This window comes from Capra hircus, chromosome 1 (assembly GCF_001704415.2).
Source record: "Capra hircus breed San Clemente chromosome 1, ASM170441v1, whole genome shotgun sequence".
Classification (NCBI taxonomy): Eukaryota; Metazoa; Chordata; class Mammalia; order Artiodactyla; family Bovidae; genus Capra; species Capra hircus.
In genome coordinates, this window is record NC_030808.1 from 93,556,599 (window position 1) to 93,583,983 (window position 27,385).

At 36.5% G+C, this 27,385-nt stretch overlaps 1 protein-coding gene across 1 annotated transcript in view; it reads left to right on the forward strand.

Moving 5' to 3' along the window:
• Positions 1-20,295, forward strand: part of LOC108636355 (poly(A) polymerase type 3-like) — a 53,443-nt gene extending 33,148 nt beyond the window's left edge. The window contains exons 2-3 of the mRNA XM_018050230.1: positions 17,945-18,391; positions 19,723-20,295. Coding sequence (XP_017905719.1) covers positions 17,945-18,391; positions 19,723-19,941 — 666 coding nt within the window. The 3' untranslated portion in view covers positions 19,942-20,295. The remainder of the gene's footprint in view (positions 1-17,944; positions 18,392-19,722) is intronic.

Genomic DNA, 27,385 nt, shown 5'->3' on the forward strand with positions numbered 1-27,385 from the left:
CTTGCATCCCTGGGATAAAGCCCACTTGGTCATGGTGTATGATCTTTTTAATGTGTTGTTGGATTCTGATAGCTGGAATTTTGTTGAGGATTTTTGCATCTATGTTCATCAATATGATATTGGCCTGTAGTTTTCTTTTTTTGTAGTATCTTTGTCAGGTTTTGGTATTAGGGTGATGGTGGCCTCATAGAATGAGTTTGGAAGTTTACCTTCCTCTGTAATTTTCTGGAAGAGTTTGAGTAGGATAGGTGTTAGCTCTTTAAATTTTTGGTAGAATTCAGCTGTGAAGCCGTCTAGACCTGGGCTTTTCAATTCTTCTCACTTTTATAACGTCTTTTTCTACTTCACACACATGCACACCAAAAGATAAAAACAAAGATGATTGTGTGCTTACTCCCTCAGTCATAAGCCCTTTCTCAAATCATATCAAATCTTCTTCTTTCTGAGGACAGCTGATTTTTCTTCCTTGTCCCAGATAATTTTGATGGTTCCTCCCCCATCCCATTTCCATCCCCTGAGGTCTTAACTAGGCTGTCAAGCCTGTTCCCCACCCCACCTTTGTCTGTAATGCCCCACCTTTTTTCTGGCACATGGCCAGGAAAAGTCAAGCAGAGAACTTCTCTGGATTGGTATTTCAACACTGAGAGCAGAAGAATCTTTTCCCTAGAGGTTGCTAAAATGGAAGGAGTAAAATCTGCATCTCTCAGAGACCACCAAACTAATGACACACAAAAACCCTGTGTGCAGAATTAAACCAGCACCATGAAGGACCAAGATTGTCACAGCTAGCTGCAATGATTTTGATCCTCTGGCTCTAACTTTATGGAAGTCAGTTCTAGCCCTGATTCCCACAAGGATGAGAATCAATCAATTGCCTTTTTGCTTGTGATATTTTGGGTTGGTATTTTAAAATATGTATCAGTTCTATCTCCTCCCTCTTCCACTTCCACTCTGTCTCCCTCCTCTATTTTCTTACCTCCTTCATCTTCATTCTTACCAAAGGTTTCCTTTCATTATTTCACAAACTTTGCTTCATCAATTCATTCCATCACAGCCTTCATTTTATTTTTTCACATAACAAAGACAGATTCCATGGCATATCCTGCTTTATTAACTTCCATCTCTGTCTACTTTCTTTCACAATTAAGCTTCTTGAAAGAATAGTCTATACTTGTTTCATCCACTTTAGCAAAAGGTTTTAGCCCTATTTACTCTGTTGAAATGCAATACGTAAGAGTTAAAATTGATATACTCTTTTCCAAATCCAATTTTCATTTTTCTGTCTTTGTTTTATGTGGTCTATCTCCAACACATGACATTATAGATTCCTAACTCCTTGAAACTTACTCTTCCTTTGGCTTCAAGGTCCATTCTCTTTGCTTTTCCTCTTTCATTATTCAATCTCAGATTCCTACAGGGCATCTTTTTCCATGCCTAGCCCTTAAATGTATTCTTAGGGATATTATTATTTTAATTCTTGGCTTCATCTCACTTTTCACACCTTCACCTACCACTTATATGTAAATGACACCCATGTCCATATTTCTAGTCCAGATCTTCTTTCTGAATTCTGAGCAATATGTACAAATGGTTGCCAATGCTCATTTCATTCAGATATTACAGATAACCTCAACCTCAACAAATCAAAACATGAATTAGTCACACTCGCCTTTGTTCTTCCTTCTCCCCTCCTTATCTTGGTCAATGTCACTATCATCCATTCAATTGCCCCCACAATGACCTTGGTTCAAGTTAATACATTAGATTCTTCTCTCTTTCTCCAACTCATAATCAATCTATAATCAATATGTATGAATGCTACCTTCTATATGCAAGTAAACAAATTTTCTATCTCTTCTAGTATACTGAAATATTCTATTACTGGTTTCTCTATCTTTGATAAAACCCTATCCACTCATACTCTCTATAGTCAGAATGATCTTTCAAAATACAACTTTAATTTTCCACTCCAGTTTAATGACGGATAAGGTATAGATTCTTTATGTTAGCACACGAGACCCTTCATCTTAGGGTCCTTCTTGTTTCTTCACTCCATTTTCACAACCTATGACACCTATTAATTATAGAGTTTCATAGAATGCTCCATATTCTCATATGTCTCTAGGGCTGTACCCATCCTATTTATTCTTCCTGGAATTCCTACTCCAGTATCAAGAAAGCTCAAAAACACCAAAATACACACACACACACACACTCACCAGTTTTTAGAGCAATTTTCAAAGAGTTGATAAACAGATTCACAATATGTATGTGGTTATCTTACCTAATGGTTTTAACTTCTAAAAGTTACACCGAAGAATATCCAAACTTTCCTTTCATATACAGGTTAATAGAAAAAAAATCATTTTATGTAGATTATAAAATTTTGACTTTTTGCTAATACCTGCCTGGAAACCTATTTTCAACTTACAGCATTACTACTGTCTCTAGAGGACAAAGTCCCTGTTCTGCTGGTCAAAGGGAGACATCCACTTGCTTTCAGTTGAATTATGTCTTCCTGCCACATGGGGTTTTGTTCTCTTCTTGGCCTTCTCCTTAGGTAATTCTATAGCTTATCTCACTCTCCTCTCAAGTAATCAATATTTATGAGGCACTGGAGGCAGAGAACTACAGTCATAAAATATCATAACACCATGCCGACTTCACTAATTTCTCAGAGAAGAAAATGACTCTCTTCCTTTCTTTCATCCCATTAGCTGGAATGGATACCAATTCTTTTAAGGCACAAGGCTTGTTTTCTTAACAAATGGATCCAATTAACTGATTTCTAACAACATTTACCAGTTGATCTCTTTTAGAAACTTATCCAGATGCAAAGATTAAAGTATTTATATCAATTTTCAATTTTATAAATCTTGCTAAGAGTAATGGGCTTAGTCAGAAAAGATAAAACATACACTTGAAGAATGATTAGTAATAATTGTTCACTAAGTAAATCAATCATTCATTAATGCATGCTACAAATATTTATTAGATTCCCACTACATCAAACATCATGTAAGGATCTGGGGATTCAGTGCTGTGCAAGATATAGTACTTGCTCCCCAAAGGTTTGCTCTAATGAGTCAGACTTGTAAATCATATGAGATATTTTGCTTTTGATTAGCTGATTCTAATTCATACACACTGGTGACAAGTTGGAAATAAAAATAATAATAACTCTACATATAAATGGCAGGTAAGAGAGTTGAGTAATCAGATGCTAAGTAATAATATATATATATATGTATGTATGTATGCATTCAGGCATGTATATATACACTTGCATACACACAGATTATAGTTATCTCATAAGGCTTTTATTAATCAGGAAACAATGGAATGATTTAAGAAAATTTTTAAAACATTATATATGTAACTTTTTACATATATAGATAACATTGACTACACTAACACAAGTTGTTGCAGTAACATTACTTTGCAACTATATTCTATTTTTCATAAATTTTAGTAATTATAGAGGTGTGACTTGAATTCTAAGTTAACTAGTAAAAAATTAAGTATCATTATTATTTGTTCATTTTTGGAAAACTGATTAGCCAGGGTGTAACTATTTCAGTAAATTTCATTCTGTGCTTAAGATAATTTGAAAACTATTTTTAGTTTATATATAATATCAAAATATCAGAAACCATGTTAACTTGCTATACTTAACTTCTACCATTTCATGAGAACATATAATAAAAAATACATATATTTTATGTTTAAAATAACCAGGGAAAATTGTGGCTATCATTGTGTGTGTGTGTGTGTGTATATATATATATACATATATATATATATACATCAAATTACACATAATGACTTTTAAAACATTAACAAGATGATTTCTTGTTTTTCTGTTCTGTTCTTATATTTCATTTAAATGCTGCATATTTTTATGTGCAGGTAATTTACATATATGTGTGTGTGCACGTGTCTGAATCTGTATCATCTATGTGTATGCCTAACTGGACATATCTATAAAAGCATAGGTATTTTTAAGAAATAAATTGGAATTAATTTTTTAGGATGATGTAGCATTTCACAGAGTACATGGCATGTTTGCCATGCAAGAATTCCAGAACAATTTGTTCAATCAGTTCCTGACTCAGGTTTATTTAATTTGTTTTCAAGTAAAAGAAAGATGATTTCTTTTGTCAAGTACTAAAGATTCTATCACATACTAGCTAACGGTGGTTCTAAAACTCTGAAAGAAGACAAACTAAACTTGAACAGGAAAAAATGATGAAGGAGGAGGAGGGAAAGTGAGAGAGAAGGAAGAGGAGAAGAAAAAATACACGCAGGACTATAAACTTCACTAGAGACCTGGCCTAGTTAACCATGTATTTTTTACTTCCTTTATTTTGTTCTAGGTTTGAGGCTAATAGTGGCACTCTTTCTGCTGCTCCTGGAAGAAATTTTATAAGGAAAGGCAGCCCTCTGCCAAATTACTGCAGAGACCAACATTCTTAATTTTCAGAGGTAGGAGATTCACCACCTTGTTAAAGGCAGCCCTGTGTTATTAGCCTGCTGGCATCCTGGCAGCTGCAGAGCACACAGCAGGTTTCTCCTCCTGACCAGTAAGAACATGCTGAGAAGCTGACTTAAGGATATTTCTTTGGGGACTGTAAAGTGAATGCACACATTTAAAGTAGATGAGGAATTAATGCCCAATGCAAAGAGAAATCCACTATTTTATTATATAATACTCCTATTAACAGACCATTGGCAGTGGGCAAATTGAAGGGGAGGGGTGAGAGAGAGTTTTCTGGAAAAGACCCTGTTGGATCACTATATGTGAGGAGTCATACTCAAGATTCAAATTCCTTAAGTGGCAATTATTTCACTAAAGTTTTATAATTTTTCTTTTCTTTCTGGTATTCAAGGTGTACATTTGAAGGTCAAAGCAGAGAAAGTTGAATTCATTATAAACATCTTTTCTGCAAATTAGAATTTACAGAGCTTCAAAGCTCATTTTCTACAGTTGGGGAAACCAGCCCTCCTTTTAACCCAATGGCCAACATTCAAAATGAACAGAGAAAACAATGTCTTCTTTGACGTTTTCTGGCATTATTCTAGGAAGGCCTGCTATGCTTTCCAGGATAATAAAGATTCTCAATTTTCAGTAATTATAAATACAGCTTTTCAGTATTTCTTTTACTTTGTAACAGTTTAAATTCACAGACTTAGAGATAGCATTAACATTTTTCATAGATCTTAATATTAGGAAGGATACTGGACCATAAATAGATTTCTATTGTGTGCTTACTGACTCTTTGATTACCAGAGGTTTGGACTTCTGGTTACATGAAAAATTTCTTATACTGTACACTTGAAAGTAAGCTTTATATAGAATTAGAAGATTTGCTTCCTCAATATATCTGTCTTCTGTGACATAAATACTGATCTCTGAAATACTGCATTCTTTATGGAATTTACAATCCAACACTGTTTAATTATTCATGATGAGAGATACATCAACTCAAAAGATTCCTGAGAGGACAGATAAAAACAACTTGCTATCTTATTTTGGTCAAAAACTCAAGAGTTAAATAAAAGTAACTTAACAGAGCATAAATAACAGATTTTTTTAAAGTTGATAATTGAAAAACGCTGAGAACAAGATACTGCAGGCATAGTAATTAAATTCTCTAAGAACTTATGTCCCTGTGACATTTTTTGTATTCACATTCTAGGTAGGACTATTTCTTTATTAATAATAGTAAGAGAGAAAAATATTAATTTTCAGGAAAAAATATTAAATAGAGGATAACTTTAATAATTTTAAGGAGGTTGGCAATATTAATAAATTCCTTCTACCCAAGGCACAATGCTAGATACTGGCAGTTCCTCAAGGTTAACTCATATACAATTTGCTAACAGAAGCTATTTTCTATTTAACTATTTAATATAATTCCTAACTACAAATTTTACCCTTGAAACATTCTTTCTGCATAAAGAACACAATTCCCTATATGGCTCACCTATACACTTTCTATATAGGTCAAGATGTAAGGAGGTAAAACAATGAAGTCATTCATAAAGGCATAATGAAAAGGATGAAATAACAGAGAAGATAGGGAAGATTTGTTTCTTTGTTGGAAAAAAAGGAAGAAGAAAGAAAGAGACAGTTTTAAAGCTTATGGTCAAATTTTAAGATACATTACCACTGGGCACACTAAGAAGCTAAGCATTTTCAAATTTATCTTACAGTATAATGTAACCAGCATCCTGTGTCTGTGCTTAGGGACTGAGAATACAGGGTTCTTTATTTTGGACCTAATTATCTTTTCTTAAGAGAAGGATAGCATGTTCCCCAAGTCCCTAAATTCTATCATAGCTCTACAGTTGTTCTAAATATTTTATTTCTGGTGAGTTTTATATTAACCCCATTAACTTCTGCATTAATAATCAGATCTGAATTTCTGAAAGCTGGAATTCATTATCTTCTTTCTTGGAATGTCAATACTGCTAAAATTTGCAAACCTGCCTGCTTCAGCAAAGTTCAGGTTCATGATCTCTAAGCAATCATAAACCTATCTATTTAGACAGGAAATTTCTCTAGTGTACAGGAATAGCAAGTATCATAGACACAAGTTGAGAAACATTAAATGTGTTTGTTCTCAACACCTAAGTGCCAAAAAGCAGCATGAAAACAATGCCATTACAAGTCCAGTAGAAGGACAAAATCATACACATTGAAATTCTGCCTTTAATAAACTTTAAACACATTCTCTAAAGTCTTTGCTGAAGGTTGATGATGTCTCTCCAATCCTAACCCCCGATATCTCAGAATGTGACCTACACTAAAAGCAATAGGGTGTTTGCAGATGCAACTAGGATGAAGCCATACTGTAGTAGGTTGGGCTCCTAACCCAATATGACTTGTGTCCATATGACTTGCGCCCTTATGGCTCAGACGGTCAAGAATCTGCCTACAATGTGGGAGACTTGGGTTTGATCCCTGGGTTGGGAAGATCCCCTGTAGGAGGGCATGGCAATCCACTCCAGTATTTTCACCTGGAGAATCCCCATGGACAGAGGAGCCTGGCAGGGTTACAGTCCATGGAGTTGCAGAGTCAGACATGACTGAGCAACTAAACACAAGCACAACAAGTCCTCATAAACAAGGGGATTTTAAACAGATACAAGGAGAATACCTTGAACATGAAGGCAGAGACCAGGGTGAAGTGTCTGTAAGCCAAAAAACACCAAAGTTCACCAGTAAAATATCAAAAGCTGGGTAAGAGGGATGATTCTTTCTCACAGCCCTCAGAGGGATTCAGCCCTGCTGACATCTTGATCTAGGACTTCAGGACTGTGAAACAATAAACTTCTGTTGTTTAAGCCATTTAGTTTGTGATAACTTGTAACGGCACCCTAGCTAACAAGTACATCTATGATAAATTTAATCTTAGTAACTGATTCTGAAGTACTATTAGCTTATTGTGAATTTTTGTCTCTTTGTCATCTGTTTCCTTCACAATTTCTGTTACCTGCACTGCATTACAGTCATTTCCTAGAAATTACCTTTATTTCCTCGAGGATGATCTGAACCAACAGAAGTATCCCAAGTGTAATGTCTTCCTCAGTAAATTGCTACAATGACAAAGGCTTCTCTTGTATTCTTTTTTCCTGGAAAGCAACTTACTCTTTCACTTGATTTTTTCCCTAGAAAAACATTAGAATTCTTCTTTGCTGAGATTACAAAAGCATTTATGAGCTAAAGACTCAATGCAGATTCCACCTTTGCTTTATGTTATGTCAAAGATTCCTCTTACAACCTATTCTGTCAGAAGCGCATTTACCTATAGAATCAGCAGTGTTTATTATCCAAAAGTGAACTCTAGTGAAGCCTGGGCTGGAGGTATAAAGATGAATAAACAAGGTCTCAACCATTAAGAAGTTTATAGTCTTCCATGGGAGACTGACAGATACATAAACAACTAATCAGAATATCGGCTTCGCAGGTGGCTCAGTGGTAAAGAATCTGTCTCCCAGTATAGGAGATGCTGGTTCTATCCTTGCATTGGGAAGATTTCCTGGAGAAGGAAATGGCAACCCACTCTAGTATCCTTGCCTGGGAAATCCCAGGACAAGGACAAAGGAGCCTGGCAGGCTACAGTCCATGGGGTTGCAGAAGAGTCAGACATGACTTAATGACTAAACAACAACAACAACAAATCAAAATATACTGAGTTGTGTGCTGCAAAAGTCTGTAATTAACACGTTACTGACTCATTACTCTCTTCTATACTGTTTTAGGGAAAAGGAAATGGCAACCCACTCCAGTATTCTTACCTTGAAAATTCCATGGACAGAGGAGCCTGGTAGGCTACAGTCCATAGGATTGCAAAGAGTGGGACATGACTGAGTAAATTCACTTCTTCAGAGTCTTACTGGTGGCTCAGACGGTATGGAATATGCAGGCAATGCAGGAGGCCTGGGTTCTACCCCTGGGTTGGGAAGATCTCCTGGAGAAGGGAATGGCAACCCACTCCAGTATTCCTGCCTGGGAAATCCCATGGACAGAGGAGCCTGGTGGGCTACAGTCTGCAAGGTAGCAAACAGTTGGACATGACTGAGCAACTAACACACAACACATACTGTTTTAGGCACTTAGAAGCTAGAAGCGTTATCTTATTTAATACTATGAACAGCTTCAGGAGATGAGTACTATCATTACTAACAGCTTACAGGTAAGCAGCAAAAGAAACAACAAGGAAATTTATGAAAACTACATGGCTAAAGAATACAGGCCGAGATTCAGCCAAACAAATCCACGATTGTAGTCCCTATGCTACAAGTTCTGTGTCGGGGGAAGAGGTCAGGGAAGCATAATGCATCACAAATATATGCATTTAAGCTGAGCCATGGAGGAACCTAACGAGGAGACAGAGAGATAGATATATCTGCAAGAAAAAACTTCCAGAAAAATAATGCAAAATACAGGCAATCAGAGGCAGTTCAGTATGGATAGAGCTAATGACAGACAAGGAAATAGGGGCAACTGAAGAGGTGGGAGAGGAGATCGAAGACAGAGTGTGGAGCAGACTGAATGCCGTACAAAGTGGATTACTCTGTAGGCAAAAAGGAGTTTTTATTGGGTTTTGATTGTATGAGAGATAGAGCCACGTCTATGCTTTAGATGCAGCCCTGGTGGCCTATAGAAGAGGACAAGTCAGTTCTAAAGGGGAATCTGTCCAAACCACACAGGTGTCTAATGACTACTCTCAAATTGGTTTATAATATGTCTATACACATGGGTATAATTATATAAGAATATATATCTATAATTAATATGCAATTATAATAATTACATATTTAAAGAAAGAGGCAAAAGGGTTAAAAAATTTACAGTAGGTGAATCTGGATAAAATGCAAATAGCTGTATTTTGTACTATTTTTATTTTGTAACTTTTCATAAGTTTGAAATTATTTCTAAATTAAAAAGCATTTAAAAACACAGAATTTGGAATGGTGATTGAAGGGTCAGAGAGTAGGGAGAATAGGGAGAAATCACTTAAGGGGTTTTACTTTGGAGTAATAAGGATGATCTAGAATAAGATGGAAGCTGTGGCTGCAAAACACTGTGGATGTACTAAATGCTACTGATTCTTTGTAAGTTTTCAAATATATATAAATACCAACAGTTTGAGGACTTAATTTTGCATTATAGACATCCCTCAAATGCCAGTCTCAATCCAACTACCCTGGGAATATTCTCTTGAATCTTTTAAAGTTATGGGTACAAGTGCCACAAGTCAAGAAGCATTTTTAAGTGACAGAGACTAATCAGCCAAGCAAACATACTACAGCCTATGTAACAGAACTGCTTTCCTAAGAACCATTAGAAAGAGGAGACAGCCATCACTGTAAGTGGAAGTAGAAGAACTATTAATAGTTAACAACACACAGCTTCCCTGGTGGCTGAGAGGGTAAAGCGTCTGCTTGCAACGTGGGAGACCTGGGTTCAATCCCTGGGTCAGGAAGATCCCCTGGAGAAGGAAATGGCAACTCACTCCAATATTCTTGCCTGGAGAATCCCATGCACAGAGGAGCCTGGTGCAGGCTACAGGCCATAGGGTTGCAAAGAGTTGGATACAACTGAGCAACTTCACTTTCAACAACACAGAAGGGTACTGCTATGTTTTAGTGACCAAATAAATGCTCAGTTGGAAATTGACAATTTGCTCTCTTTAAAGACATGTTTCAGTAACTATTTTAAAGGTATACTATCTATTGTAATGTCAAGGATAAATTACTGAAATTTTGTGTAAAATATATCCAAACCAACCAGCAACACATAGAAAGCAATACAGATGATTAAAATTTAAATCTTTCAAATATAAATAGAATATTATTTAATATAATAGTAGTATTTTTTGATACCACCTTTATTTCTTTTGAATGCTTGATCTCACTCAAACCTAATAACCTTATGATGGATACAGAACAAATATTATAAAACATCTTTCGGATGAAGACCACACATTTAGTAGCTATGGAATCAAGAGTAGCTCTATTATAACCTAGTCATACACCAATTCAGATCAGTTGCTCAATTCCAGAACTCATACTGAATTTCCCTTTACATACTTTTAATTGAACTGCAGTGGATAACATTTAGAACAAGTTTTATTTTCAATTTTTTCAGCCATAATATGAAACTGCACTGACTGAACTCACTTATTACAGACGCACTACACAGCACAGTAACTATAGTTAACATACTGTATTGTATTCCTGAAAGTTGCTAAGAGAGTAAACTTTAAAGTTTCTCACCACACATGCAATTACGTAAGAAGAAGGCATTAACTAACCTTATTATGACAATCACTGTGCAACATACATATATCAAGTCATCATGCTGTACATCTTAAACTTTCTTATATGTCAATTACATTTCAACAAAGTTGGGAAAAAGAAATGGAAAGGAGGACTGTGAGGCCCAAAGTGATGGTGGAGGCAACAGAGGGAAGAAGCCTGGATGCCTGTTTGAGTACATACAGCAGGCCCCTCACTGACCCATACTGAATGTGAATGAGAAATAAATCTTTATTGCATGAACCCATAACTGTGACCTATGAAGCTACTGCTAAACAATAACTCTGTGTCAGGGAGCAGACTAGGTGCTTTCACTTATCTCATTTATTGCACTTATGTGAATGATGATGACTGAGTCGTTATGACATACAGCACATGGGTTAAAAACAGTGACAAAGATAGCTATACTTGTTCACGGTGAAAACACAAATAGATGGTTACTCTTATACATTTTTTATGGAAGTGTTAATTTTCATAATCTTTCTGATCAAAGTTTGAACAATTTGTACTATAATTTGACTAATTCCACTAAAAGTTGAAAACAATCACCTTATCTTTTGACCCACTAATTCCACTACCAAGAATCTATGATCATGAACGTCAAAGAAGTACATAAAGATAAAATTAAGAAAAAAATTGAAACAACCTAAATAACAGTACACCCAAAAAAGATGCCCTTTTCATTATAGGGGACTGGAATGCAAAAGTAGGAAGTCAAGAAACACCTGGAGTAACAGGCAAATTTGGCCTTGGAGTACAGAATGAAGCAGGGCAAGGGCTAATAGAGTTCTGCCAAGAGAACACACTAGTCATAGCAAACACCCTCTTCCAACAACACAAGAGAAGACTCTACACAGGGCCATCATCAGATGGTCAACACCGAAATTAGACTGATTATATTCTTTGCAGCCAAAGATGGAGAAGCTCTATACAGTCAGCAAAAACAAGACCAGGAGCTGACTGTGGCTCAGATCATGAACTCCTTATTGCCAAATTCAGACTGAAATTGAAGGAAGTGGAGAAAACCACAACAACATTCAGGTATGACCTAAATCAAATCCCTTATGACTATACAGTGGAAGTGAGAAATAGATTTAAGGGACTAGATCTGATAGAGTACCTGATGAACTATGGAATGAGGTTCGTGACATTGTACAGGAGACAGGGATCAAGACCATCCCCATGGAAAAGAAATGCAAAAAAGCAAAATGGCTGTCTGGAGGCCTTACAAATAGCTGTGAAAACGTGGGAAGTGAAACGTAAAAGAGAAAAGGAAAGATATAGCCATTTGAATGCAGAGTTCCAAAGAACAGCAAGCAGAGATAAGAAAGCCTTCCTCAGAGATCAATGCAAAGATAGAGAGGAAAACAATAGAATGGGAGAGACTAGAGATCTCTTCAAGAAAATTAGAGATACCAAGGGAACATTTCATGCAAAGATGGGCTCAATAAAGGACAGAAATGGTATGGACCTAACAGAAGCAGAAGATATTAAGAAGAAGTGGCAAGAATACACAGAAGAACTGTACAAAAAAGATCTTCATGATCCAGATAATCATGATGATGTGATCACTCACCTAGAGCCAGATATCCTGGAATGTGAAGTCAAGTGGGCCTTAGGAAGCATCACTACGAACAAAGTTAGTGGAAGTGATGGAATTCCAGTTGAGCTGTTTCAAATCCTGAAAGATGATGCTGTGACAGTGCCGCACTCAATATGCCAGCAAATATTGAAAACTCAGCAGGGGCCATGGGACTGGAAAAGGTCAGTTTTCATTCCAATCCCAAAGAAAGGCAATGCCAGAGAATGCTCAAACTATTGCACAACTGCACTCATCTCACACACTAGTAAAGTAATGCTCAAAATTCTCCAAGCCAGGCTTCAACAGAATGTGAGCCATGAACTTCCAGATGTTCAAGCTGGTTTTAGAAAAGGTAGAAGAATCAGAGATCAAATTGCCAACATTGGCTGGATCATGGAAAAAGCAAGAGAGTTCCAGAAAAACATCTATTTCTGCTTTATTGACTATGCCAAAGCCTTATACTGTGTGGATCACAACAAACTGTGGAAAATTCTGAAAGAGATAGGCATAACAGACCACCTGACCTGCCTCTTGAGAAACCTGTATGCAGGTCAGGAAGCAACAGTTAGAACTGGACATGGAACAACAGACGGGTTCCAAATAGGAAAAGGAGTATTTCAAGGCTATATATTGTCACCCTGCTTATTTAACTTATGTGCAGAGTATATCATGTGAAATGTTGGGCTGGATGAAGCATAAGCTGGAATCAAGATTTCCAGGAGAAAAATCAATAACCTCAGATACGCAGGTGTCACCACCCTTATGGCAGAAAGTGAAAAAGAACTAAATGGCCTCTTGATGAAAGTGAAAGAGGAGAGTGAAAAAATTGGCTTAAAAATCACCATTCAGAAAACGTAGATCACGGCATCTGGTCCCATCACTTCATAAGAAATAGATGGGGAAACAGTGGAAAGAGTGGCTGACTTTATTTTTCTGGGCTCCAAAATTACTGCAGATGGTGACTGCAGCCATGAAATTAAAAGACACTTACTCCTTGGAAGGAAAATTATGACCAACCTAGACAGCATATTAAAAAGCAGAGACATTACTTTGCCAACAAAGGTCCATCTAGTCAAGGCTATGGTTTTTCCAGTGGTCATGTATGGATGTGAGAGTTGGACTATAAAGAAAGCTGAGCACTGAAGAATTGATGCTTTTGAACTGCGGTGTTGGAGAAGACTCTTGAGAGTCGTTTGGACTGCAAGGAGATCCAACCAGTCCATCCTAAAGGAGACCAGTCCTGGGTGTTCATTGGAAGGACTGATGTTGGGGCTGAAACTCCAATACTTTGGCCACCTGATGCAAAGAGCTGACTCACTGGACAAGACTCTGGTGTTGGGAAAGATTGAGGGCAGGAGGAGAAGGGGACAACAGAGGATGAGATGGTTGGATGGCATCATCGACTCGATGGACATGGGTTTGGGTGGACTCTGGGAGTTGGTGATGGACAGGGAGGCCTGGTGTGCTTCAGTTCATGGTGTCACAACGAGTCAGACACCACTGAGCAACTGAACTGAACTGAACTGAAATAACAGTATGCATATATTTAAAATAATTATAATATATCCATTTGCCGAAATATTATGCACCCATTAAAAACCATGTATTCCAAGAATAGTTAATAATGCAGAAAAATGCTTACAAATAAATGTATGTGACATATGCTAGATACAAAATAATTCAACTTGTTAAAAACATGAATGCAAATACGATAAAAATGAAATAAACCAACATGCTAATATTAATTATCTCTACATGATGAGATTAAAAATAGATTTTATTTTATCCTCTATGTCTCTATTTTAAAATGTTATATAATGATCATACATTATTTTTGAATTCACAACATATGTTATAAATATAAAGAAGGCAAGGAATTGTCTAATCCATTTTTAAAGTTTCCACATAAACTTGTTTAAAATTAAAAAGTGCTAGTGCTTAAATCTGTAAGTTATATTCAATAGGAAAATTCACTTATGTGAAACAGCTCATCCCCTGATGGTGTTAGATAAATGAGGTGTTATTACAGTATTTCTAAAAGTTGTCTACCATCTGTGAGTTTATTTTTTAATTGTCTGTTGTTTTTCACATCTAAATTTAAAATCATTTTCACATATAAAGATCTATGATTAAGGTGATCTTTTTGATAGATTGCATCCTCCTGTTTTTGATTCCACCAAAACTATTCAGCAATGAATTCCATCTCTATAATTGCAAAATAGTTTCTCCACTGTACAGGTGAATAAAGTCAAGTTAGAAGTATATCAATATACTCAGAACACTAAACAAGACATGCCAGGACCATGCTGAAGTCTGGCTGTACTGGCTCTCAGGAAGCCATTCTGCACATGCCCAACTCATGTGCATGGTATGATATTGTAGCTAGAAACTGGCCATCATATAATATTTACACCATGGAAATAATCCAATAGTACAATATGGCTTTTCATTTTTCATGTCCCCCTCCCCACAGGAAACCAGTTTACTAACACACCACATCACGTACACAACAATATGATTCTTTAAATTGTGCTTAATTAGCCCAAGACCAGGAGGTCATTATGTAGTTTAAAAAGACATTAGGCCTCACAGTGTAGGGATGCGGGGTTAAAATATACTGGTGTATTCCAAGCACCGAGAAGAGTGCCATATAGCACAGGTGCTCAGAGGGTATATGTTTCACACGCTGACCAGACAACCTGAAGATAGAGAAATTTTTCTCTTGAATCAACCATGCATCATTCCAGCTTCATCCATCAGTCTACTTTATTTTTTTTTTACATTGAATTTTTTTTTCTTTTTTTATTTTACTTTACAATACTGTTTTGGTTTTGCCATACATTGACATGAATCCACCACGGGTGTACATGAGTTCCCAAACACGAACCCCCCTCCCACCTCCCTCCCCATATTATCTCTCTGGATCATCCCCATGCACCAGCCCCAAGCATCCTGTATCCTGAATCACATAGACTGGCGATTCGTTTCTTACATGATAGTATACGTGTTTCAATGCCATTCTCCCAAATCATCCCACTCTCTCCCTCTCCCTCACAGTCCAAAAGTCCACTCTACACATCTGTGTCTCTTTTGCTGTCTTGCATACAGGGTCATCATTATTATCTTTCTAAATTCCATATATATGTGTTAGTATACTGTACTGGTGTTTCTCTTTCTGGCTTACTTCACTCTGTATAATCGGCTCCAATTTCATCCATCTCATTAGAACTGATTCAAATGTATTCTTTTTAATGGCTGAGTAATACTCCATTGTGTATATGTACCACAGCTTTCTTATCCATTCATCTGCTGATGGACATCTAGGTTGTTTCCATGTCCTGGCTATTATAAACAGTGCTGCGATGAACATTGGGGTACATGTGTCTCTTTCAATTCTGGTTTCCTCAGTGTGTATGCCCAGCAGTGGGATTGCTGGGTCATAAGGCAGCTCTATGTGCAATTTTTTAAGGAATCTCCACACTGTTTTCCATAGTGGCTGTATTAGTTTGCATTCCCACCAACAGTGCAAGAGGGTTCCCTTTTCTCCACACCCTCTCCAGCATTTAGTGCTTGTATACTTTCGGATCACAGCCACTCTGACTGGTGTGAAATGGTACCTCATTGTGGTTTTGATTTGCATTTCTCTAATAATGAGTGATGTTGAGCATCTTTTCATGTGTTTGTTAGTCATCCGTATGTCTTCTTTGGAGAAATGTCTATTTAGTTCTTTGGCCCATTTTTTGATTTTTCTGGAATTGAGCTGCATAAGTTGCTTATATATTTTTGAGATTAGTTTTTTGTCTGTTGCTTCATTTGCTATTATTTTCTCCCATTCAGAAGGCTGTCTTTTCACCTTGCTTATATTTTCCTTTGTTGTGCAGAAGCTTTACTTTTAATTTTAATTAGATCCCATTTGTTTATTTTTGCTTTTATTTCCAGAATTCTGGGAGGTGGATCATAGAGGATCCTGCTGTGATATATGTCGGAGAGTGTTTTGCCTATATTCTCCTCTAGGAGTTTTATAGTTTCTAGTCTTACATTTAGATCTTTAATCCATTTTGAGTTTATTTTTGTGTGCGGTGTTAGAAAGTGATCTAGTTTTATTCTTTTACAGTGGTTGACCAGTTTTCCAAGCACCACTTGTTAAAGAGATTGTCTTTACTCCATTGTATATTCTTGCCTCCTTTGTCAAAGATAAGGTGTCCATATGTGTGTGGATTTATCTCTGGGCTTTCTATTTTGTTTCATTGATCTATATTTCTGTCTTTGTGCCAGTACCATACTGTCTTGATGACTGTGGCTTTGTAGTAGAGCCTGAAGTCAGGCAAGTTGATTCCTCCAGTTCCATTCTTCTTTATTCGAGGTTTTCTGTATTTCCATACAAATCTTGAAATTATTTGTTCTAGTTCTGTGAAAAATACCGCTGGTAGCTTGATAGGGATTGCATTGAATCTGTAGATTGCTTTGGGTAGTATACTCATTTTCACTATATTGATTCTTCCAATCCATGAACATGGTATATTTCTCCATCTGTTAATGTCCTCTTGGATTTCTTTCATCAGTGTTTTATAGTTTTCTTAGATAGGTCTTTAGTTTCTTTAGGTAGATATATTCCTAAGTATTTTATTCTTTTCGTTGCAATGGTGAATGGAATTGTTTCCTTAATTTCTTTTTCTACTTTCTCATTATTAGTGCATAGGAATGCTAGGGATTTCTGTGTGTTGATTTTATATCCTGAAACTTTACTGTATTCATTGATTAGCTCTAGAAATTTTCTGGTGGAGTCTTTAGGGTTTTCTATGTAGAGGATCATGTCATCTGCAAACAGTGAGAGTTTTACTTCTTCTTTTCCAATTTGGATTCCTTTTATTTCTTTTTCTGCTCTGATTGCTGTGGCCAAAACTTCCAGAACTATGTTGAATAGTAGTGGTGAAAGTGGGCACCCTTGTCTTGTTCCTGACTTTACGGGAAATGCTTTCAATTTTTCACCATTGAGGATAATGTTTGCTGTGGGTTTGTTATATATAGCTTTTATCTTCCAGCAAACAAAAGCCCAGGTCCAGACGGCTTCACAGCTGAATTCTACCAAAAATTTAGAGAAGAGCTAACACCTATCCTACTCAAACTCTTCCAGAAAATTACAGAGGAAGGTAAACTTCCAAACTCATTCTATGAGGCCACCATCACCCTAATACCAAAACCTGACAAAGATACTACAAAAAAAGAAAACTACAGGCCAATATCACTGATGAACATAGATGCAAAAATCCTCAACAAAATTCTAGCAATCAGAATCCTACAACATATTAAAAAGATCATACACCATGACCAAGTGGGCTTTATCCCAGTGATGCAAGGATTCTTCAATATCCGCAAATCAATCAATGTAATTCACCACATTAACAAATTGAAAAATAAAAGCCATATGATTATCTCAATAGATGCAGAGAAGGCCTTTGACAAAATTCAACATCCATTTATGACAAAAACTCTCCAGAAAGCAGGAATAGAAGGAACATACCTCAACATCAGTCTACTTTAAAACTGTGTTTTGATGGGATAGAGATTGATATTTTGTTTGCAAGATTAGCACTGCAGACTATTCCAGAAGACTTGGATTTAAGAGATGACAGTCTGCTTAAAAACTTAGATATAAGATGTATAAGAAGTCTTAACAGTTGCAGGGTAACCGATGAAATTTTACATCTAGTACCAAACATTGACAACTTCAGGTTAACCCTGAGAGCTATCAAACTGTGGGCCAAACACCACAACATCTATTCCAATATATTAGGTTTCCTCGGTGGTGTTTCCTGGGCTATGCTAGTAGCAAGAACTTGCCAGCTTTATCCAAATGCAATAGCATCAACTCTTGTACATAAATTTTTCTTGGTATTTTCTAAATGGGAATGGCCAAATCCAGTCCTATTGAAACAGCCTGAAGAATGCAATCTTAATTTGCCTGTATGGGACCCAAGGGTTAGTGTATTATTTTTTCCCCTACAAATTCACACTGTGCAATAACGAGTAGAAGTCATCTGCATAAACTGAGGGAGACTTCCCATTCTGTTACGTATGAGTGGACATGTTCGTATCACATTTTCTTTTTAATCTCAACTAGAATTGTCCTCTGCTGTGAGAAGCATAATTATGTACCTTGGAACCACATTTAATTGTACGTAGTTTATAATATCAAAGTCACTAACAATTTATATATAGAACTACCTTGTAAGTCAAAGTTGTGTGGGCATTTGTGCTTAAAAATAATAAAAGGATACTAAAAATCCCCGTATTTTTTTTGTTCGATCTAAATATTCTGTTAAAATTGGGTTATTGTAGGAAAACTGTTGCTTAATGTTTAATCATGGCAGATAACGTCTAAGCAATATCACTTCAGTTATTATGATATAATTGTAAAAATTGGTCTGGCGAATTCAGATTACAAAAGCATGGTTGGGCTGAAGAGGAACCTCCATTCTGCTTTTTTGGAAGTTATGACCTTCACTGCTAACTCAGTTTAAATGTTAACAACATGCACTTTATTAATGGATAAAAGAAATTTAGGTTTGTAAGGCTTTCTAGGTTTATAAAATTCTATTTATCTACACTGTTTATTTTTCATTACAGTATCAAAAATATTTTCAGTTTTAAGCCTTGTTAATGGCATCAGGTTGTGTATTTTCAGGTTTTCCAAACCTCAAGACATTTAATTTGGGAAGGATATGAATTTACAGTTTTTTCTGTCAAAAAAAATGCCACTTTCATCATTAGTTATATGGATTAAGATTAATAGTTATTAAATTGTTTTGTTATCTTTTAAAATTATACCAACATGGACAATGTAGTTGTACCCTGTGTTAATAAGCTTCTACTCCTGATAAGTTAAGGGTATATTAAAGACTAAGTTTCCAGTTTGTTTAAAGTTCATTTTACACAGAACATGCTGTAATGTGACGTTTCTCAAAAATGTAATTGTGTGTACATCCCTATTTCTGTTGTTGACAAGAGAAAAACTAAACATCAGTAGGTGCCAGTTAGAACCTTTATTTTGCTCAACAGGCTCACTGTTTCTAGTAAGGTCACCAGAGTAATCATGCCCAAATGATCGAAACAACCCATTAGTTAAGACCAAGTCACAGTTTCTGTAAAGAATTCCTTAAAAAAAAGTCTTTTTACATGGTTTTTCTTTCTCAACTCCAGCTATGAATGAAATAAAATTTAATCATTGGTTCAGTTTAACAAGGGGTAAAAAGTCCAAGTATCTGTTGACTATGTACTTGAAGAAACTGATTGGCTGTTGTTGTATGTAGGTAAACCCCAGTGATAGGTACCATCTTATGCCTATAATTACACCAGCATACCCACAACAGAACTCCACGTACAATGTGTCCGTTTCAACACGGATGGTCATGGTTGAGGAGTTTAAACAAGGTCTTGCTATCACAGATGAAATTTTGCTGAGTAAGGCAGAGTGGTCCAAATTTTTTGAAGCTCCAAACTTCTTTCAAAAGTACAAGTATGTATTTTAAGGCATGTCGGACATGTTGCTCTCTTAAGTATTGGTTTTAATGGTAGCATATGTGACATCTCTTGCTAGACTAATGTAGTTTGAATTTTCCTTTAAACATCTATACAAGTTTTCTTCTTGTCACAAAGGGCATACTGTTTCAGAAAACATATTATTATTTTGTCAAGGTATAGTGTAGTCCCTACAGTTTTGCTGCTGATGTAACCGAATTTCTGCATTTGTAGCAACATCAGTTCTGAGGGTTTCCTAGTCATCACCAAAACTCTGAATCTGTATACCTTGGCAAAGGAGTGAACTGTTAAAATCTGTAGTTAATATTCTCTTCTAAGTAATTATTTTCATCCAGTTCTGGAAGCTTATTCTTAAGATTCTCTATAATACAGGCAGAGCTAATAAAATGTCAATATATGTAGTCCGCAAAATGTTTTTAAGTCGTTACAGTACATGATTGGCCTACCATTTCCGCCTACTGTTCATAAAGCCCCTCAAGTATTTCTACAAATATTTTCATGGAATCTCAGTGGGTGTCATATTTTTTACTAATGGTTTTAATATAATGATTTAATACTTCAGTATAGGTTAATAGCCTGATTGTGTTGGTTTTGATGAAAACTGTAAGTTATAATAAATCATACTTTAAAAAAAAAAAACCTTGTCTGTTTATTTTCATTTCTTTATTTACAATTGTTGTCTTTCCATCAGTTCCTTAAACTATCATCTTATTTCTATTCTCATTCTTAGAGGATCTAGCCTTCACACCAACAATTCACAGGTCACTGATGACTTTCTGGTTGACAAGCACAGTGTTCTTTTTCTCTTTTAATTCCACCTCCTCTGAAACAGTTTATACTGTTGATGAAATATCCTTTCCTGAAATTCTTTCACACTTTAACTTGTGTATTGTAATTGCATGTCTCCCATATTTTATTTTGGCCATTTTTATCTTGTTCTTTTCTTCATCTTTCAGTCTGACGAAGGATTTGTACAATGCTTAGCAGTCATACCTTTAGGCTTATTTCTTTGTGATTTCCATTCAAAAGAAATATGGCCTCATATCTCATTTCTAATCTAAACTGTTCACTTATAGAAATTCCATCCTGTTCTTTCCTTAAGCTCAGTCAGAGATTTCCAACTGCCTCCTTGGACATTTCCATTTGAAAGTCAGGTCTTTACATCAAATTTGACTAAAACTAAATGCATTACCTTGTTTTACTAATTCCCTTCCTCAGGTAACTACTGTGTTTCTGTGCACTAAGCTGGGGTGTTTCTCTTTTCCCTGCTGTCCTGATGGGTCTCACCTCCGAGGATCTTTCCATTACAAATTTACATAAGGTTCCTACAAGATGAGTCAGTCCTGCAGTGATCCTTCCTCCACGAAACTCTCAGGAACAAATAAAATCAATGATTCACTTTTTTTCTGAGCACTATATCTTCAATGTGGGCTCAGTCTACAAAAGCCAGTATCCTCTGTGATGCTGTTTTAGTTTTCTGAGTTGCAAGACACAGCACCCTATAAGTATTGCAGTAGGCCAGTTAATTGAACAAAGCTTAATTGTGCATTGATAACTTTGAAAAATCTTAATTTCTCTGTGGTGAAATGACTAAGCGTATTATCAAGAAATGGAATTATGAAGTGTTTCCAGACCAAGTTAAGCAACTACAGGTGAATTAATATAGAATTAGGCTTCAAAAGCTCATCCTAGGAAAAGCTGAATGAACTGTGTTCATTCTTTGAAACATATTGATTTGTGAAACCAACATCCCACTGTCTAAAGAAGGCAATTCAGAACTGAAAATAATTTCAAAAAAAATAATAATTCTAAAGATAAACAGGTCATTTGAATGGCTAACAAACACATGAAAAGATGCTCAACATCACTCATTATTAGAGAAATGCAAATCAAAACCACAATGAGGTACCACTTCACACCAGTCAGAATGGCTGCGATCCAAAAATCTGCAAGCAATAAATGCTGGAGAGGGTGTGGAGAAAAGGGAACCCTCCTACACTGTTGGTGGGAATGCAAACTAGTACAGCCACTATGGAGAACAGTGTGGAGATTCCTTAAAAAATTGCAAATAGAACTACCTTATGACCCAGCAATCCCACTTCTGGGCATACACACCAAGGAAACCAGAATTGAAAGAGACACATGTACCCCAATGTTCATCGCAGCACTGTTTATAATAGCCAGGACATGGAAACAACCTAGATGTCCATCAGCAGATGAATGGATAAGAAAGCTGTGGTACATATACACAATGGAGTATTACTCAGCCGTTAAAAAGAATTCATTTGAATCAGTTCTGATGAGATGGGTGAAAATGGAGCCAATTATACAGAGTGAAGTAAGCCAGAAAGAAAAACACCAATACAGTATACTAACACATATATATGGAATTTAGGAAGTTGGCAATGACGACCCTGTATGCAAGACAGGAAAAAAGACACAGATGTGTATACCAGACTTTTGGACTCAGAGGGAGAGGGAGAGGGTGGGATGATTTGGGAGAATAGGAATTCTAACATGTATACTGTCATGTAAGAATTGAATCGCCAGTCCATGTCTGACGTAGGGTGCAGCTTGCTTGGGGCTGGTGCATGGGGATGACCCAGAGAGATGTTGTGGGGAGGGAGGTGGGAGGGGGGTTCATGTTTGGGAACGCATGTAAGAATTAAAGATTTTAAAATTTAAAAAAAATAAAAATTAAAAAAAAAAAAGAAACAAACAAACAAACAAAAAAAAGATAAACAGGTCATTTGAAGATTAACCCTTGCCTTTGTCCATATCTATCCAATAATCATTTTGTTCATTAGCTCCTTGTGTATAGAGTTTTAACTCATGCCACAGGAGGTGGTTTTAGTAATAACATGCATTTATGAAAGATGGTATTAAATAGTAAGAAATACCAAAGTTTTGGAGTCAAGTGGTAGTCTGACACTATCACTTAATTTCTGGGAGAACTTGGAGGATTTCTTAATTTCTCTAAATTCCAGTTTATGATCTGTAAAATTAGAATAAGAAAGCTAATTTACAGAGTTATTATGTGGGTTAGAGATAAAATAACATGCATCTCTATGGTAGACTCTCAGTAAACGATATTTATTATTATTTATACAGCTGGAGAGTACAAGCAGATAGTTAACAAAATGCCCCTTGTATACCCAAAACAACAGTTCTCAAAATTTTGGTCTTTGGACATTTTTAGACTCTGAAAAATTACGGAGTATGTCAAAGACTCTTTCTATTAATATATTTAGGGTACACCTATGGATTATCATAATATAAATTAAATTTTGAAACATTTAAAATATGTATTTACTGCTTCATTTTTACATAAAATAATAAATCTAATATACATCAACAATATATATTTTATAAAAATAAAATACTTTTCAAATCAAAAGATTCAGTGAGAAGTGAATAGTAGCATTGGTTTACACTTTTGTAAGTGTCTTTAATGCTGGGCTTATTATAAGACAGCTGGGTTGTCATATCTGGTTCGGCACTCAGTCTGTTGCGATATGTTGTTTTCCTTGATATATTACAAGAAAATCTGTCCACACACAGATATGCAGTTGAAAGGATATTAGGAACTTTGAGGGATTCTCAGGTCATACTTTGAAAACAGATTGCCTGAAGTTACTCAAGACAATTTCTTGGAGGGAGGAAGTGAGTCACTAAGCCAAATCAGAGACGATGACAATGACAACGATAATAATAATGATAAAAGTAGTAATAAACAAATACTAAATGGCAGAAAAGTGACAAACATTCAAGGCAATGGTAACATCTGTGGTGAAAGTTGAGGAATAGAATGTAAAATATGTGAAATATCATGGCAGATATTTCACCAATGTGAAATATCATTACAGAATCACGCAGCAGGAGTAATACATCTGTACTGAAGAGAACTAAGAAAAAAAAATGGAGATAAATTGAGGGGGTCAGGTGTGGAAGAACCATGGGTTGTGAATTTTCCAAAAGCAATTGAGAGAAAGCATACTCGTATTTGTACCTTGTATTAACTTGTTTTCAAATAGTTTTGAATGAATTATGTTCTACTGATGTTTTTGAGCAAGATGATTCTTACTAGTGTAAGTGGAATTCTAATTATGCAGAACATTTAATAATATCAATGCTTGGGTGTACCAATAAAATCACATATCACTAGTAGAAATTATAGCACTCCCCAAAGATCTTCAGTCCATAGTCTAAGAACAATAGGTTTCTTCACAGAGCTAGATTTGAGCAAAGATAATGTCCCAGAAGCATCAGAACAAGGTGTAAATTGTGCCTTTCTTATATAAAACAATTCTCCATTACTAGAATTACAAAGAGTCTTCAAGAAGAGATGAGGGATGAATGGTGGATAGATAAATGGAAGAAACTAAGAGATAGATTCTGGATTTTTAATAGAATGGGTAGAAGACACTGTTGGAGTTAAAATAAAACATAGGAGAAAATAAACATTTATTTTTGAATTTGCTTGGAAATATTGTTATCAACTCCTAATGAAATTTTAAAAGGAAAAATAAATGGCAATCATTTTGAAGTAGAGGGAGATATGAAAATGGTGAATAATAACTACTGCATAGGAAATCATTTGAAACCAAAGGAAAATCATCATAGAGAGAGAGCAGTAGGGAGTTATTGCCTTAATCTGGGAGTCCAGTAACAAAGCTAAAGGGTAAATTTACCGTGAAGGCAGAATTTATTGACTACATCCAAGCCTTTGACTGTGTAGATCACAAAAAACTGGAAAATTCTTAAAAGAGATGGGAATACCAGACCACCTGACCTGCCTCCTGAGAAATCTGTATGCAGGTCAAGAAGCAACAGTTAGAACCGGACATGGAACAACAGACTGGTTCCAAATCAGGAAAGGAGTACATCAGCTGTATATTGTCACCCTGCTCATTTAACTTTTATGCAGAGTACATCATGAGAAAGGCTGGGCTGGAGGAAGGAGGGAATCAAGCTGGAATCAAGACTGCAGGGAGAAATATCAATAACCTCAGATATGCAGATGATACCACACTTACGGCAGAAAGTGAAGAAGAACTAAAGAGCTTCTTGATGAAAGTGAAAGGGGAGAGTGAAAAAGCTGGCTTAAAACTCAACATTCAAAAAACTAAGATCATGGCATCCAGTCCCATCTATTTCTGGCAAATAGATGGGGAACAATGGAAACAGTGACAGACTTTATTTTCTTGGGCTCCAAAATCACCGTAGATGGTGACTGCAGCCATGAAATTAAAAGACGCTTGCTCCTTGGAAGAAAAGTTATGACCAACTTAGACAGCATATTCAAAAGCAGAGACATTACTTTACCAACAAAGGTTCATCTAGTCAAAGCTATGGATTTTCCAGTAGTCATGTATGGATGTGAGAGTTGGACTATAAAGAAAGCTGAGTGCTGAAGAATTGATGCTTTTGAACTATGGTGTGGGGGAAGACTCTTGAGAGTCCCTTGGACTGCAAGGAGATCCAACCAGTTCATTCTAAAGGAAATCAGTCCTGAATACTCATTGGAAGGACTGATGCTGAAGTTGAAACTCCAATACTTTGGCCACATGATGCGAAGAGCTGACTCATTTGAAAAGACCCTGATGCTGGGAAAGATTGACGGTGGGAGGAGAAGGGGATGACAGAGGATGAGAAGGCTGGATGGCATCACCAATGTGATGGACATGAGTTTGAGTAGCCCCTGGGAGTTGGTGATTGGACAGGGAGGCCTGGTGTGCTGCAGTCCATGGTGTCGCAAAGAGTCAGACGAGACTAAGTGACTGAACTGAACTGAACGGGAAGACAAAATCCTCAGGGTAGAAGTGGTAGAGGCAGGGAAGAGGGACTAGGTAATAGGGATTTAGAAGTGACCTTCTAATGAAATGGAAGACCCAAGGAGACGCATGCACAAAGAGGGAGCCTCCAGCCAAAGGGTTACATTTTAAGTAAGATTTGACAAGAGCAATAATGGTGCAGAGGAAGAAAAGAAGTAGTTAAAAATCTAAGGGAGAAAATCTGGAAAGAAACAAGTAGTTTGGGAGGACAAAGAGGGTTAAACAGGCAAGAAATGTAGGAACTATGAGTGCCATTGGTACCTTTCTTGTTTTCAATGGAAATGCAAACATTTTTCAAGCATTTAACATATGCAGGGGTACTCTCATGGGCTTTACATCAGTGTTACTCAAAACAGCACTGAGGAACTACCACCATTCAGGGATCTATCCCCTATCAGTCTGCCGTGAGACAAGCACAGAAATGAGAGTAACCTTTGCAAAAATGTTATAGCCATTTGACATAGTAACCTCATCTGCTGAATCTAATCATAAAAATTTCTTTTGATTTTTTATTTAATTTTTCCTTAAGGAAAACATTCTTTCCAAAAACGGTCCTTCACCACAGACAGTCTGAAAATTACAACTTCACAAGCTTTACCTAATTTATTTCTCAAAGCTATGCCATGCTGTATTATTCTTAGGGCCACTGTACAGGTAGAGAATATAGGCACTGAGCAAACTCATACAACTGTGAAGTAGTAAGAAATTTAACCTACACAGGTATGTGCGTGCTAAGTCACTTTAGTCGTGTCCAGTCTTTCAGACCCTATGGACTGTAGCCTGTCAGGCTCCTCTGTCCATGGGATTCTTCAGGTAAGAATAGTGGAGTGGGTTGCCATGCCCTCCTCCAGGGGATCTTCCAGACCCATGGATCAAACCTGTATTTCTTAGTCTCCTGCCTTGGCAGGTAGATTCTTTACCACTAGCGCTACCTGGGAAGCCCTACATAAGTTCAGAACAAGAATCCCATGGACAGAGAAGCCTGATGGGCTACAGCCCATGGGGTCGCAAAGAATTGGACACGACTGAGCGACTTTACTTTCACTTTCACTTTCACTATGAGGAGAAGGGATGAGCAGTAGTGGAAGGAGAGAAATTCTTCGTAGAATACAACAATATACTTTCAAGGTATAAAGAAAGTATCACACAAGGAGTGAATCTTTCTAGTCTCCTTTGTGAGTGCAAATCATGGTTGGTTCGATATTTGTGGGCTAAGTCATGAATGTGTATAGAACAATGATAAAACCAACTTGAAAATTAAAAGTATTACTGTTGACTTGTGAGTTATTATTCTCTTTCTCAATTATGTATTGAATGCCTACTACATGTATGACATGGGGCTATGCTGAAAACTGGGCCTTGGGGGCAGGAGATGTTTTAATTGAGCAAAGTAAACTGATAATTTTTCTAAGCCTCAGTTTCCAAATCTATGTAATGGTCATGGGAATAGAATCTTCCCCAGTTGGAATTAAATGATGCAGTCCATGTAAAACTCAGTGCAATGTCTTACTAGTGCAAAGGCTCAAAAAATAAAAACAGAAATAAATGAGGTGGGAGGAACAAGTGTACTCAGGAGCCTTATATTTTCCCAAGAGGACTA